Raw genomic sequence first — 12,999 nt, forward strand, 5'->3', positions numbered from 1 at the left:
GCCACCAGGGAAGCCCTAAAGATAATCTTTTGAGAAGTCTTAGGACTCGTCAATGCCTCCACACCATTATTATTTTTAAATTCTTACAAAAGAACCCTATCTCTTTAGTTCACAAAAGAGACTAGTTCAGCAGATAGAAATTAAGTAACCCTTAGAGGTGGTGGCATTTTTGAGATTATATTTGTAAACCCTCTTGGAACCTGTGAAAACTAGGTAAGAAGAAAGAATTGTTTTCTGGACCTTTAACACATTACATGTGTTAAAGCCAAATGTTAACATAAATAAATTGACACTAATACCATCTTTAATTAATTTGTCTGCATTAATTAAAATTATCAACAGCCCTGATCTGTGAAGGAATTAACTTTTTATTTTTGGAGGGTGAGAATTATTCTGAGCCTATAGGAGGTCTATTTCAATCTTAAGGAGTTCTGTCTTTCAGTATTTAATTTGTACTCCCAGTGTATGTCACTTTGCTGGATAGAGGTGTTCCCCAAATCAGTATTTTGTTTGTTTTGGGGGGTTTTTTTTTGGCTGTGTTGGGTCTTCGTTGCTGCACATGGGCTTTCTCTAGTTGCGGCGAGCAGGGGCTACTCGTCATTGTGGTGTGTGGGCTTCTCATTGCTGTGGCTTCTCTTGTCTCGTTATGGAGCACGGGCTCTAGGTGCGTGGGCTACAGTAGTTGCAGCATGTCGGCTCAGTAGTTGTGGCATATGGGCCCTAGAGCGCAGGCTCAGTAGTTGTGGCGCACGGGTTTAGTTGCTCCGCGGCATGTGGGATCCTCCCGGATCAGGGATCAAACCCACATCTCCTGCATTGTCAGGCAGACTCCTATCCACTGCGCCACCAGGGAAGTCCCAGTTTATTTTTTTAAGGGTTTTTTTTTTCCAACACATTATTTAAAAGATTAATTTGTAATATTTCGTACATATACAAAGTGTTGTGTATATATAGTTTCAGGAATATTAAAGTTATTTTAATATTCGTGAACAGTAAACAAGTTATTTAAAAAATTGAACCACAGTTTACATGCTCATGAGGAGCTTCTATATAATAGTTTCACATTTTTCCATAAAGCTAGTACATGTATTTTTTATTCCAAGGTACTTAGAACTCTTAAATTTAATTCAGAGATGTACTGCCATGCCCATAAAAATTATAATAGAGATTAATTCTGACATCCATCTGAAAAAAACTGACAATGAAGAAATTGAAGGTGGCAAGGAAGGGGGAGATAAATTGGGGAAGTAAGCACTCTTAGAGATTTAAAAACAAGATAACTTAAAACAGTATGTTACTGGCACATGATTCATTCTATAGGTTATTTGGAACAGAATTGATAGTCAAGAAATATTTAAGAATTAATATGATGGTTCTATTGTATATAAGAATTTAATATGATTGGAGGCATATTCAAGCAGTATGGTTAGATTATTTCATAAATGTTATAACTGGTTAGCAGTTTAGAAAAATAGCCTTTATTCCTACCACATACCACAATAATTTTTGGATGCATGACCCTTTAGTTCCTGAGCTATTTCCTTAACTTAGATGCTCTTATATAGGGCAGTTGTGCCTCTTGGCAGAAAAAATAACTTTTACAGCAGAAACAAAGCATTTATCATCCACATGATTGAAGAGTAAGAAATAGACTGTCCTTCCAGGCCTTGGGAGCAATAAATTTGAATTTTCATCACTTCTCTAGAGTATTCAAAGTGTGGTTAGAAGATCAGCAACATTGGGAATTCCCTGGTGATCCAGTGGTTAAGACTCTGTGCTTCCACTGCAGGGGGCACTGGTTCGACCCCTGGTTGGGGAACTAAGATCCCCCAAGCCGTGCTGGGCGGGGGGGGTCAGGGGGTGGGAGATCAGCAACATTAACATCACCTGGGAACTTGTTAGAACTGCTGAATCTCACCCCACCCCAGACCTGCTGAATCAGAATCTGCATTTTAACAAGGTTCCCAGGTGATCTTTGTGCACATTTAAGTTTGAGAAGCACTGTATATGTCTATATTCCAGAATTATTAGGGTTTCCTTTAAGGGGACATTTATTAGTTTTTAGGATGGATTTAAGATATCATTTTTAGGGTTTTGTGTGTTTTTTTTTTTTTAATGTCTTTGGAAGTCAGTTAGATATCGGGACTCAGAATACAGACTTACAAGCAGATCATTAAGAGCCGAATCCTGGCTTCTCAGCTTACTACCTCCGTAAGTTATTTAACTCCTGCACCTTTTTTTTTTTCTTTATCAATTGAAGAAAATTATAGTGCCTATCTTATAGAGTTGTTAGGATTACATGAGTTAATATATGTGATTCCTGATCTCTACGTAGAGTTAGCTCTTCGTTATATGCTTTAATAAAAGAGGATCGATATAATCTAGAACAGTTTCTCCAAAATGTATGAAGTTTTCATATATTACAGTGTTTTATATAATGCAGTGTTTCCACCCACCCAGGAATCTTGGAGTCCTTCTTCATTCTTCTTTGCCCACATCACCCAGTGTTTTCTTCCCTAAATCTGTTCTGTTCCTTCCATCTCTGCTGCTACTGACTTGGTCTAGACTTTCATCATCTCTTACTTGAAGCGCTGCAGGAGCTGCTGACCTGGCCCCCCAGTCCCGTCCTCAGCATTACTAACAGTATTGTTCTGATACAGTGTCCTGTTTAAAAGTTGTTACCAGCCCCTCAGTGTGGTGCAAACTCCTCAGCATGGTGGTTTCCTTCTCAGTAAAGTGGAGAGGGTTTAATAAGATAATGTATGTCTGGACAGTAGAGACTCAGTAAATGCTAGTTAATATTGTTTTTTAAAATGTGACAGTTTGGGGTTCATCTTTCTGAAACTCTTCCAACAGTTTATGTTGAAATTAACATGTGGTCCATAAATACATCTCTGGGTAAGGGAACTCATAAATGAGCCTAGTGGCAGAAGCCAGTTTGGAATGAAAATTAATGTAATTAATGATTAAATAGTGAGATGAAATAATAGCACTTAATCTCAGTTGTCTTTCTTCAGTTAATATATTTTTTTTTATTAAAGAAGTATTTGAGTGTCTGTACTGGCCAGTTCTTTATCATGCTTTGGAGAGGGGGCTGTTAGTCACATATCTATATTTACCATTAATTGACACAAATTACATGTCTTCTGGAACCTTCCTTTTAGAGAGTTTACATGGTTAACATTATGTTTAGGCTTCCTTAAGAAAAAATGTATGGGACAAATTTGGGCATATTCCTACTATTATTTTTAACATTGGAGACATATTTCTTTATATTAGAATTTTATTAGCGTTCTTAGTCTAACCAATAATTGTGTTTGTTGCTTAGAAAAAACAAAGAGATCTTGCTAAAATGAGAAAATGTCTCAGACCAGAAGAACTGACAAACCAGATGAACCAAATAGAAATAAGCATGCAACATGAACAGCTGGAAGAAAGCTTTCAGGAACTTGTGGAAGATTATCGACGTGTTATTGAACGCCTTGCTCAAGAGTAGAGGTTATACTTCTCTGTACAGGAAGTTTGAAAATTTCTGTACATGTGTTGTGAAAAATCAGATGATGACTTTAACTTTAAAATCTTGTAACATTTTACTTACATTAAAAGTTATCTTTAGTTAAATATTTTCTTTTGGAGAGATTGTATATTTTAAAATACTGTTTAGAGTCTATGAGCATATATTACATTAAAAAAGATATAGCTTCTGAAATACCACTGCACTTGCTTCCCTTCTTAAACAGTGTAATAAATGCTTAGTTGTGATATGTTAATGTGTACTGATATGATTCTTAAATACTTATGATAAACTTCTTCAGTCTTGTTAAAAAACGTTAGGTTTTAAGCTTTTACTATCATTCCTCCCACACTTTCCTTCTAAGATTTTACATCTGGCACCTTTAAAACACCTTTAAGGTCTTCCTAGTAATCTTGGTCTTACTATGTGATTTTTCTAAGTAGGAAATGTTCCTAGTGTAGAGTTGTTTTAAATAAACTATTAACCACTTGTTGGGAGTAGGGCGGGTAATAGAAGGGGAACTAAATACAGCCTAAAACCTAAATGTTTGGCATCAAATATTAATTGAAGATAATTTGGAAGTTACCATAAACATTTTATAAATAATAATATAAGATAGAAACCAGTTCATAAATCCAGTTTACACACCATTGTTGAAATATATCTTGTGTAAAATGAGGTATATATCTGTTGTGATTTGATATAAGGTTACCAAGATGTTGAAGTCCAACAAGGAAAAAAACAAAGTAATGATAAATTGCTTAATATAGTCTTTATTTTATTGAAGTAGAGCTAAATAAGTTGCTTGATACAGTCATTAAAAGTAAAAACGTGATTTTTTTAATGTGTGCCAGTAAGCCACGTATTGTATAACATCAAAAATGAGATGTAAGTTGAACTTTACTTTTAAAATCTGATGTGTTCAATGCTCAAGGCAAAATCCCAACTTGGACAAGCACTGTCTTATCCTTAGATCAGCTTTCCATCAGTAAAATCTGTCAAACATAGGAGAAGGAAAATGACTAGTACCCTCTGGACACAAAATAGCTGTGGCCAGCAGCATACCAATGGCACTAAACCATCCCCTTAAAATGAGAGTGTTGCAAACGTTTCAGGCAATCTCATCTCAGAAGCTTACATATAGATTAAATTCGTTGATTTCTGAAAGAGTATATACATGTACATAACTTGTACAGATTGAATGAACCAGTTCAGAGTCCTTCTGAAACTATATGAAAACAGTTTGTTTTCCATCTAAATTAGCAGATTTTAGAATTCTTTATTGAAAAGTCACAATTGATACCTAAAAATGAGCTCGGAGGAAGAAAATCAGTACAATCTAAATTATCTTTCAACATCCTTTTTTATACAGAAACCAGAAAAAGCCAGTGTGATACCAATTTCTGTACATTGTTTGTTTTGTTTTGTTTTGTTTTTGCGGTACGCGGGCCTCTCACTGTTGTAGCCTCTCCCGTTGCGGAGCACAGGCTCCGCGGCCATGGCTCACGGGCCCAGCCGCTCCGCGGCATGTGGGATCCTCCCGGACCGGGGCACGAACCCACGTCCCCCGCATCGGCAGGCGGACTCTCAACCATTGCGCCACCAGGGAAGCCCTGTACGTTGTTTTTAAACAGTGTTCTGTGTTCCATGGTTAAAGATCTCGCTTAGCATTAATCTTTCGGACTTGAAAGGCTGTACCTTCCTTTTGAGTTAGAAGAGTACGTCTGTTTGATCTGCACCTTGTGCAGGCTAATTAAATACCATGATAGATGTACAGGACCGTGTGTGAAACCTAACACAGCCACCTTCTAGGTCTTAGCAGTCACTTTTCACCCTGTGGTAGTAGCCTTCCTCCGCTTTATCACCCACATACACATTGACTGTATTTACTTGCTGCCTTTACCTTTTCCCCTTCCCCTGTCCACCACTCTTATTTTTTTCCCCTATCTTCTCCAAGTTGCATTTTCTCTACGTGTAATATCATGTTTTCTTTCTAAGCATCAGTGTTTTTCATCTGTAAAATGAGGTTGTACTAGAATTATCTCAAGGCTCCCTCCCTGTTCTAAGATCTGTGCTTAATCCTTTTTACATCTTTTCTCATCACTCTTAAGCTTTTCTACTCAGATGTCGGTGTAGGTGTAGTATATGTCTAAAAGTATTTTTATAAATCACACAAAATTCAGTTTATATGTTAGTTTATGTGTGAGAGGAAAGAAAAACAAACCCACTATATGTCCCTGATTGTCTCCGAATTGCAGGGGCCTCAGCTTGCTGTACCAGAGTCTATTGTCTATTCTGAAGATTTATCTGATCTGTTTTCTTGCCTACTAAAGGAAAGCTCACAGCAAAGCCTCCAGTGCTATATCAGAGAATTATTAGAATCACAGACCTCAGAGGTCAAGTGATTTACTTCCTCAAATTCATTCTTACATTCTTTTTACTAGAATTGAAAAGCCAGTTTGAGAATATTAAATACTGATTAAATAATAAGGTACCCATAGTTCTTCCTTCTCCATGAAATTATATATTATCTCTACATACATTGAACATAGTAGCATTTTGTTTTTAACAAACATTTCTAGTGTTCAAAATGGTTCTTATAGACGTACAATATTTCATGTTGATGTGCCCATATTAAGTCATTTGCCTAGGTTTTTTTCTTTTATTATTACAACATTCAAATGAATTAGTGTCTTCGTGTATATATATTTTTGTATCTGTTAAGTATTCCTCAAGATAAATTCCTGGGAAATGCAGTTACTGAGTCAAAAGGTAGGAATATCTCTATGGCTCAGTTATATAAACATGCCATATTTTCCAGAATGCTTTGTACATTACTAACAGATATTAATGTGTATACTGGTTTTAACAGAATTCCCGTGGTACGGGATAATTGATTTTGTTGTTGCCTCAATAGGTATAAAATCTCAAATTTATATTCCTTTTGCTTAATGGGAAGGCTGAATAATTTTCCATGTTTTTGTGAAATTTTTTCCCTGATATGAATTCTCCATTTGATTTTTTTTCTCTTAGAATTATTTATTCAATCTTCTAAACAGAATCTGTCACTCCCTCTCTTTTCTACTTCTTATTGCACTCCTGTAGTGACTTGGAAGCCGTAGACAAAACACTCTTACATTGATTTATTAAGCTCCTTTGAAATACCTTAGCATATCAACAAAATATTTCAAAATGTTATAAGGTATATTTTAAAACAAAGGAATTTCATAAGTTGATTTAGCTTGGACACAATTGTAGTTATTAATCCAACCTTTCCATTTGATTTTTTAAATTTGTTTTTTAGGATCTACACTCTGATTTTATAGATGGACAATAGATCCAGAGGTTCACTTGCTTAAGGTCACACTGTGAATCAGTGGCAAAGCCAGGACTATATACCCTAGGCTCCTGGCTTCCACTCCTCCATCTCATCTTCCATCAAGCAGGCCAACCAAGTCTTAAGCATGCCAGGAGGGGCTTTTCTTTCATCACCATCTGGGAAATACCTCACCTGCATGTTTGCCCTAGTCACTAGACAAATACCCCAACTGCCCTCTTGTTTTTATAACCTACAGGAAGAAGTATTAGGAAAAAAGATGTTTATTTATAATGACAAATTATTGGTGCCTCATTTGAAGTACGGCTTGAAGTTCCTCGTTTCCTCTCAACATTTTCAATTTTTCAACATCTACAACTTTTCTGTGTTTCCATATGCCTTTACATCTTTATTGTAATACATATTTCATTCTCCTTGTATTATGCATTGCAGTGGTGTTACACAGTGCATTAACTCAAATGACTTAGGCAGAGCTGTCTATGTATATAAAAACTAGTATGCGGGCTTCCCTGGTGGCGCAGTGGTTGAAGAGTCCGCCTGCCGATGCAGGGGACGCGGGGTCGTACCCCGGTCTGGGAAGATCCCACATGCCGCGGAGCGTCTGGGCCCGTGAGCCATGGCTGCTGAGTCTGCGTGTCCGGAGCCTGTGCTCCGCAACGGGAGAGGCCACAACAGTGAGAGGCCCGCGTACCGCAAAAAAAAAAAAAAAAAAAAAAAGTAGTATGCATATAGTACAAAAATGCAAAAGGGCATACAGTGAAAAGTTCCTTGCCCCAGTCCTCTAGAAACAACCGCTATTTCTGAGATCTTGCATATCTTTCAGAGAGATATGTATAAATGAGCATATATATCTTTTATGTATCATATATACATATGGTAACCTCCTACAGATATTGTTCTCTAACTTGCTTTTTAAACTTAATAATATCTTGGTTTTGGGGGGTTTTGTTTTTTTCTTTTTTTTTTTTGGCTGTGCCATACGGCTTGGGGGATCTTAGTTCCCTGACCAGGGATTGAACCTGGGCCCCCTGCAGTGGAAGCTCAGAGTCCTAACCACTAGACCACCAAGGAATTCCCTAAACTTAATGATATCTTGGAGATAATTAGAGCTATGGCTGCATGGTATCCATTGTATGGATATACCATGTTACTCTACCAGTCCCCTATTATTTAGGTTGTGTCAGTATCTTCCATTACAAACAGTGCTGCAATGCATGCATGTTCTTGTACGTGTGCTGTGCATACATGTGCAAGTATACTTACAGATTAAAGTCTAGAAATCATGGACTTTAGTCTGACCTCATTCTTAAAGTGACCATACTACTGTTCACAACAGTTAACATTATTAACACCAACTAAGGTTACAGAAGCATAATACTGTATCAATCTGGAATCAGCTATGCAAACAAGAGCATATTGGACTTCTCCAACCTATACTTCTTTCCTATACTACTAGAAATATGAAGTACCTTAAAGGCACGATGATAACACTTAGGCATATGCACGTGACTTTCTTTTTGTTTATTCCTTTAGTCTTGCTTAGCTCTTCTCAAACCTTATCATCCAGAAGAACTGCTCTACAGCAGGGTTTCTCAACCTCAGCACTCTTGGCATTTTGGGCCAGATCACTCTTTGTTTTGCCAGGCTGACCTATATATTGGCTGGTTAATAACACCCCTGGCTTCTATGCACTAGGTGCCGGCAGTACTATCCCCACCTCCAGCTGTTAACAACCAAACATGTCTCCAGACATTGCCACATGTCCTCCGGGGGGCAAAATCACCCTTGGTTAAGAACCACTGCTATATGGGATTGGATATTCACCCACATTAAGCACTGACTTTTTTATTATGTAACATGGACATAGTACAAAACTCAAAATGAGTAAGAGTATTTGATAAGAAGTAAACTGCCCTCCCTTCCACGCAGTCACCTAGGTCACTTCTCCAGAAGCAATTACTTTTCCCAGTTTCTCTTTTGTCCCTTAGAGTTAATTATCAGTTTCAGAAAGCCATCATTTTTTGTTTTAACACAAATGGTGATATACTACATGCAGTACTTGGAATCTTTTCCAGTTAAATTTAACTCATATCTTTATTAGTGCATATCAGAACAGTTCAATTCTAAACACCTTGATTCTAAACAGCTGTTGGATATTTATTCCATAGTTTGGTTTCAATGTGTTTAACCCAATCCTATATTGATGGACATTTAAGGCAGTTTCCTATCTTCTGCTTTTACAAGCAGTGCTGCAGTGAACGTTCTTGTGTACACCTCATTCTGTACATGTGGTGGGGGTATGTATGCAAGATAGTGATGGAATCACTGAGTGAAAAGGCATGAACATTTTTGGGGTCTTCCCTGGTGGTGCAGTGGTTAAGAATCCGCCTGCCAGTGCATGGGACACGGGTTCGAGCCCTGGTCCGGGAAGATCCCACATGCCGCAGAGCAACTAAGCCCATGCGCCACAACTGCTGAGCCTGCACTCTAGAGCCTGCATGCCACAACTACTGAAGCCCACGTGCTGCAACTACTGGAGCTCATGCTCCGCAATAAGAGAAGCCACCGCAATGAGAAGCCCGTGCACTGCAAGGAAGAGTGGCCCCTGCTCACCGCAACTAGAGAAAGCCCATGCACAGCAACGAAGACCCAATGTAGCCAAAAATAAATAAATAAATAAATAAATAAAATTTTAAAACGGGCATGGACATTTTACATTTTGGTACGTTTTGCACACATTTGAGACAATAGAGAAATGTGAATATGGACTCTATATTAGATGATACGGAATTTTGTTAATTTTCATGGTTGTGATAATGGTACTGTGATTGTGTAGGAGAATGTCTTTATTCCTAGAAGTCACATGCTAAACTATTTAGGAACAGAGTCATGACATCTGCAACTGACATTCAAATGGTCCAGGAAAAAAGTATGTTTGTGTAAATGGCATACACATACATACATAGACATATGTACATAAACAGAAATGAAGCAAATATGACAAAAGGTTTAAATGAGTGAATCTATGTGGGAGGGATATACAGGTGTTCACTATGTGATTCTTTCAACCTTTATGCTTTTATGTTTTCAAAATAAGACTTGGGAAAGATATTGCATATATGAAATAAAAACAATACTATGAAAGAGGAACAATCAGTGAATAAGAAAGAGTTCTTAGAAATTTAAAATGATTGTTATAATTCAAGCAGCAGAAACTTGGGGTATAAAGTTGAAGAAATTCCCCAGAACATCAAAAAAGAGAAAAGATGGGAGAAAAGATAAATCAGTGTGGGAAATCTGATAGCTGGCTTATTTTCAGAGAGGAAAAGCAAACAGAAGGACATTATCAAAGAAAGGGAGGACAATTCCTCAGAGTTGCAGACATGAATCTTCAAATTAGAAGAGTTCACTGAAGGTTGAGCAGGATTAAATCATCACTAGCATTTATGGAGCACTTACTATCTGCTAAGCACTTGTAACAGTCATCTCAGTTTGCACAACAACTCTCAGAGGTACACATGGTATCCTCCTCAAGTGAGGTCGAGGGAGATTAGTTCGCCCAACGTCACACAGCTAGTAGGTGGCAGAGATAGGATTTTAGCCCTGGCAGTATAATTCACTTGCGTTTTTAACCACTATAACACTTAGCTAAAAGGATCCACATGTAGACTACATTATTAAATTTCAAAACACTGAGCATAAAAGTGCTGAAAGCTTTCAGAGGGGGAAACTTGGGAGAGCAAGGGGAATTTAAACAGCACCACACTCCTTATCAGCCATACTTCATGCTAAAAGACAATGGAACAGTGACTTCAGAGTTCGGATGGAAAATGATTTTGAATCAAGAATCCTATACCCAAGTGTGAGAGAAAAGAAAGGTGGTTTTGAAAATCTATGAAATCAGAAAACTTACTTCCCACACTTTCTGATGAAGTTACTAGTTGATCTATTTCAACGGCATGAAGGTGAAATCAGAGCATGTAAGATGTGGAGTACAGGAAATAGTAAAACTATTCTGATTCCAATAAAAAAAATCTGAGGATGGCAACTGAATAACATGTCTACAAAAGTAATTGGTCCAAATTAGAATAGGAAATTACAAAAAAGTGTGAAGAAAGTCAGAGTCTAAATATAATCAACTATAATTGGCATGGCTTTGAGCAGTAACTAGAAATGAAAACAGTTCAGATTGGTTGAGTCGGGTCAAACTGGGAGACACTAGGGCGGGAGACTATTGCTTTTCGTTGTAAACCTTGTTATAATTGCATGTTTTTTAAAGCCAAATATGTGTTACCTTGATATAAAATTTTGTTTAAATAATATTGTTCAGCAACTGAAGCTCCATATAATTGTCAAAGAAAATACAACTGTAAACTAAGGAAATTTTAAAAACAAGTTTATCTGAAGCAGGTAAGTGGCACCTTTAAACAGTGAGATTGTGCTCAGCCTGACTTCCACAAAGCAGAATTTGCCAAAACAAAAGAGAGTAAAGAGTTTCTTTAAAAAAAAAGGGGGGGGTGCTATACTCAGTTCTGTTCTTTGGAAACTGATTCTCCAGGGAACCATAGTTTACCATATACTTTATTTGGCTACCAAAAGCAAACTGTCCCCATCTTTCACACACTGGCCCTATGAATCCACAGACACTAAATGTAAAACCAATGCTTTGAAATTTTTCATGTCATAATTTGGGGGGCTTTTCATTAACCCTGTGGAGAAATATAATGCAGTAAAAGTGTAATGCGGTCTCATGAACATCTGAAGAGCTGTTGCGTGTAAAATGCTACAAGAGGGGCTTCCCTGGTGGCGCAGTGGTTGAGAGTCCGCCTGCTGATGCAGGGGACACGGGTTCGTGCCCCGGTCCGGGGGGATCCCACATGCCGCGGAGCAGCTGGGCCCGTGAGCCATGGCCGCTGAGCCTGCGCGTCCGGAGCCTGTGCTCCGCAACGGGAGAGGCCACAACGGTGAGAGGCCTGCGTACCACAAAAAAAAAAACCCAAAAAACAAAACAAAAAATGCTACAAGAAATGCCTCATAAATGTCTTATAAAACAAAAATTTTTAAGACCTCCAGTGTTACAATGTACACAGGCTGGAAAAGGGGCGAATCTTCTCTCCTATGATCTTTCCGGGCCTCACTAGCTTTACCTTAAAATTGGAGGGATAGAGTTCTAGCTGGATTAGGTGATCTTTAAAGCCCTTTCCAGTTCTTCAACTGTATTCTCCCTCTTCCAACTCCATAAAAGACCAGTTGGAAAAAGTGCTTTGGTTAGACTTTCAGTTCACCTGGACAGTCCTTTAGATCTTTAATGAATAATACTGGCAGGTGAATCTGTGCAGAAGTCTTGGGCTGTGCAGTGTGTTTGCCTAGCTCTCTGAATCCCCTTTGTGAAGGCTGTGGGACCACCACAGTGAGGTTTGTTTGCTCTCTGCTCCTGGAGCAGCTGCCGCCTTTCTTCCTTTATCCTTTCTCCAGCAAAGGAAAACGTGGTGATGTTTGTGTGTGCCTCAGATGAGGAGAATGCTCTCCAGACAGGTTATTCTCTGGGTGAAAGTGGATGGGGGGAGCACAGAGGAGCTCAGCTCAATGGGAAGAGAGGTCGAGGCAGCATCTGCCCCCTTGTTTGTTTCAACAGCTTTTCCGTCTTGAATACAGAATCTGTTGAGTGAGAGGCGAGTAGACGAAGTTAAGAAATGCAGTTTAAGCAGTAGTGCATTTCTGCTTAGTTTGTCAGACAGTTTGGGGAGTGGAGGTGGAGAGTGGGAGAGGGAAAAGGGACACAGGCTAGTTCTCTTTTTCTATTATTAAATCCCTTGTTATTTCATAATCTCCACTTTGGAGATTCTTACTGCAGTGTAGTCTGCATAACTGTTCACTGACCAAGGAGTGCTGCTTCATACCTCTAGGTAGGAAATGTCAAAATCACAAATATTTTCAACCTCTGATCTTAGTGGTCCAACTGCTTTCTATATGAACTGGTCTCACATAACCCTCCAGGACACTGTTTACTCAAACACACTACAGTAAACACAGAACCATAAACCCAGCAGAAGGGTAAGCAAAGACGAAAAAATAAGAGAAGGTAACCAGGAATGTACCATCATTTCAGGAGGGAAAGGGAAAAAACAGTAAGAGGAGTAATCTTATA

At 38.4% G+C, this 12,999-nt stretch overlaps 1 protein-coding gene across 3 annotated transcripts in view; it reads left to right on the forward strand.

Moving 5' to 3' along the window:
• The window catches only part of HAT1 (histone acetyltransferase 1), a 46,373-nt gene extending 42,630 nt beyond the window's left edge, over positions 1-3,743 (forward strand). For 2 of the 3 annotated variants that reach the window (XM_060106491.1, XM_060106492.1), the window contains exon 11: positions 3,329-3,743. In XM_060106491.1, coding sequence (XP_059962474.1) covers positions 3,329-3,496 — 168 coding nt within the window. In that variant the 3' untranslated portion in view covers positions 3,497-3,743. The remainder of the gene's footprint in view (positions 1-3,328) is intronic. The other variant, XM_060106493.1, reaches the window with a different exon arrangement.
• Positions 3,744-12,999: the final 9,256 nt, after the last annotated feature.

The sequence above is a fragment of the Mesoplodon densirostris genome, chromosome 8 (genome assembly GCF_025265405.1).
Source record: "Mesoplodon densirostris isolate mMesDen1 chromosome 8, mMesDen1 primary haplotype, whole genome shotgun sequence".
NCBI classification, from domain to species: domain Eukaryota; kingdom Metazoa; phylum Chordata; class Mammalia; order Artiodactyla; family Ziphiidae; genus Mesoplodon; species Mesoplodon densirostris.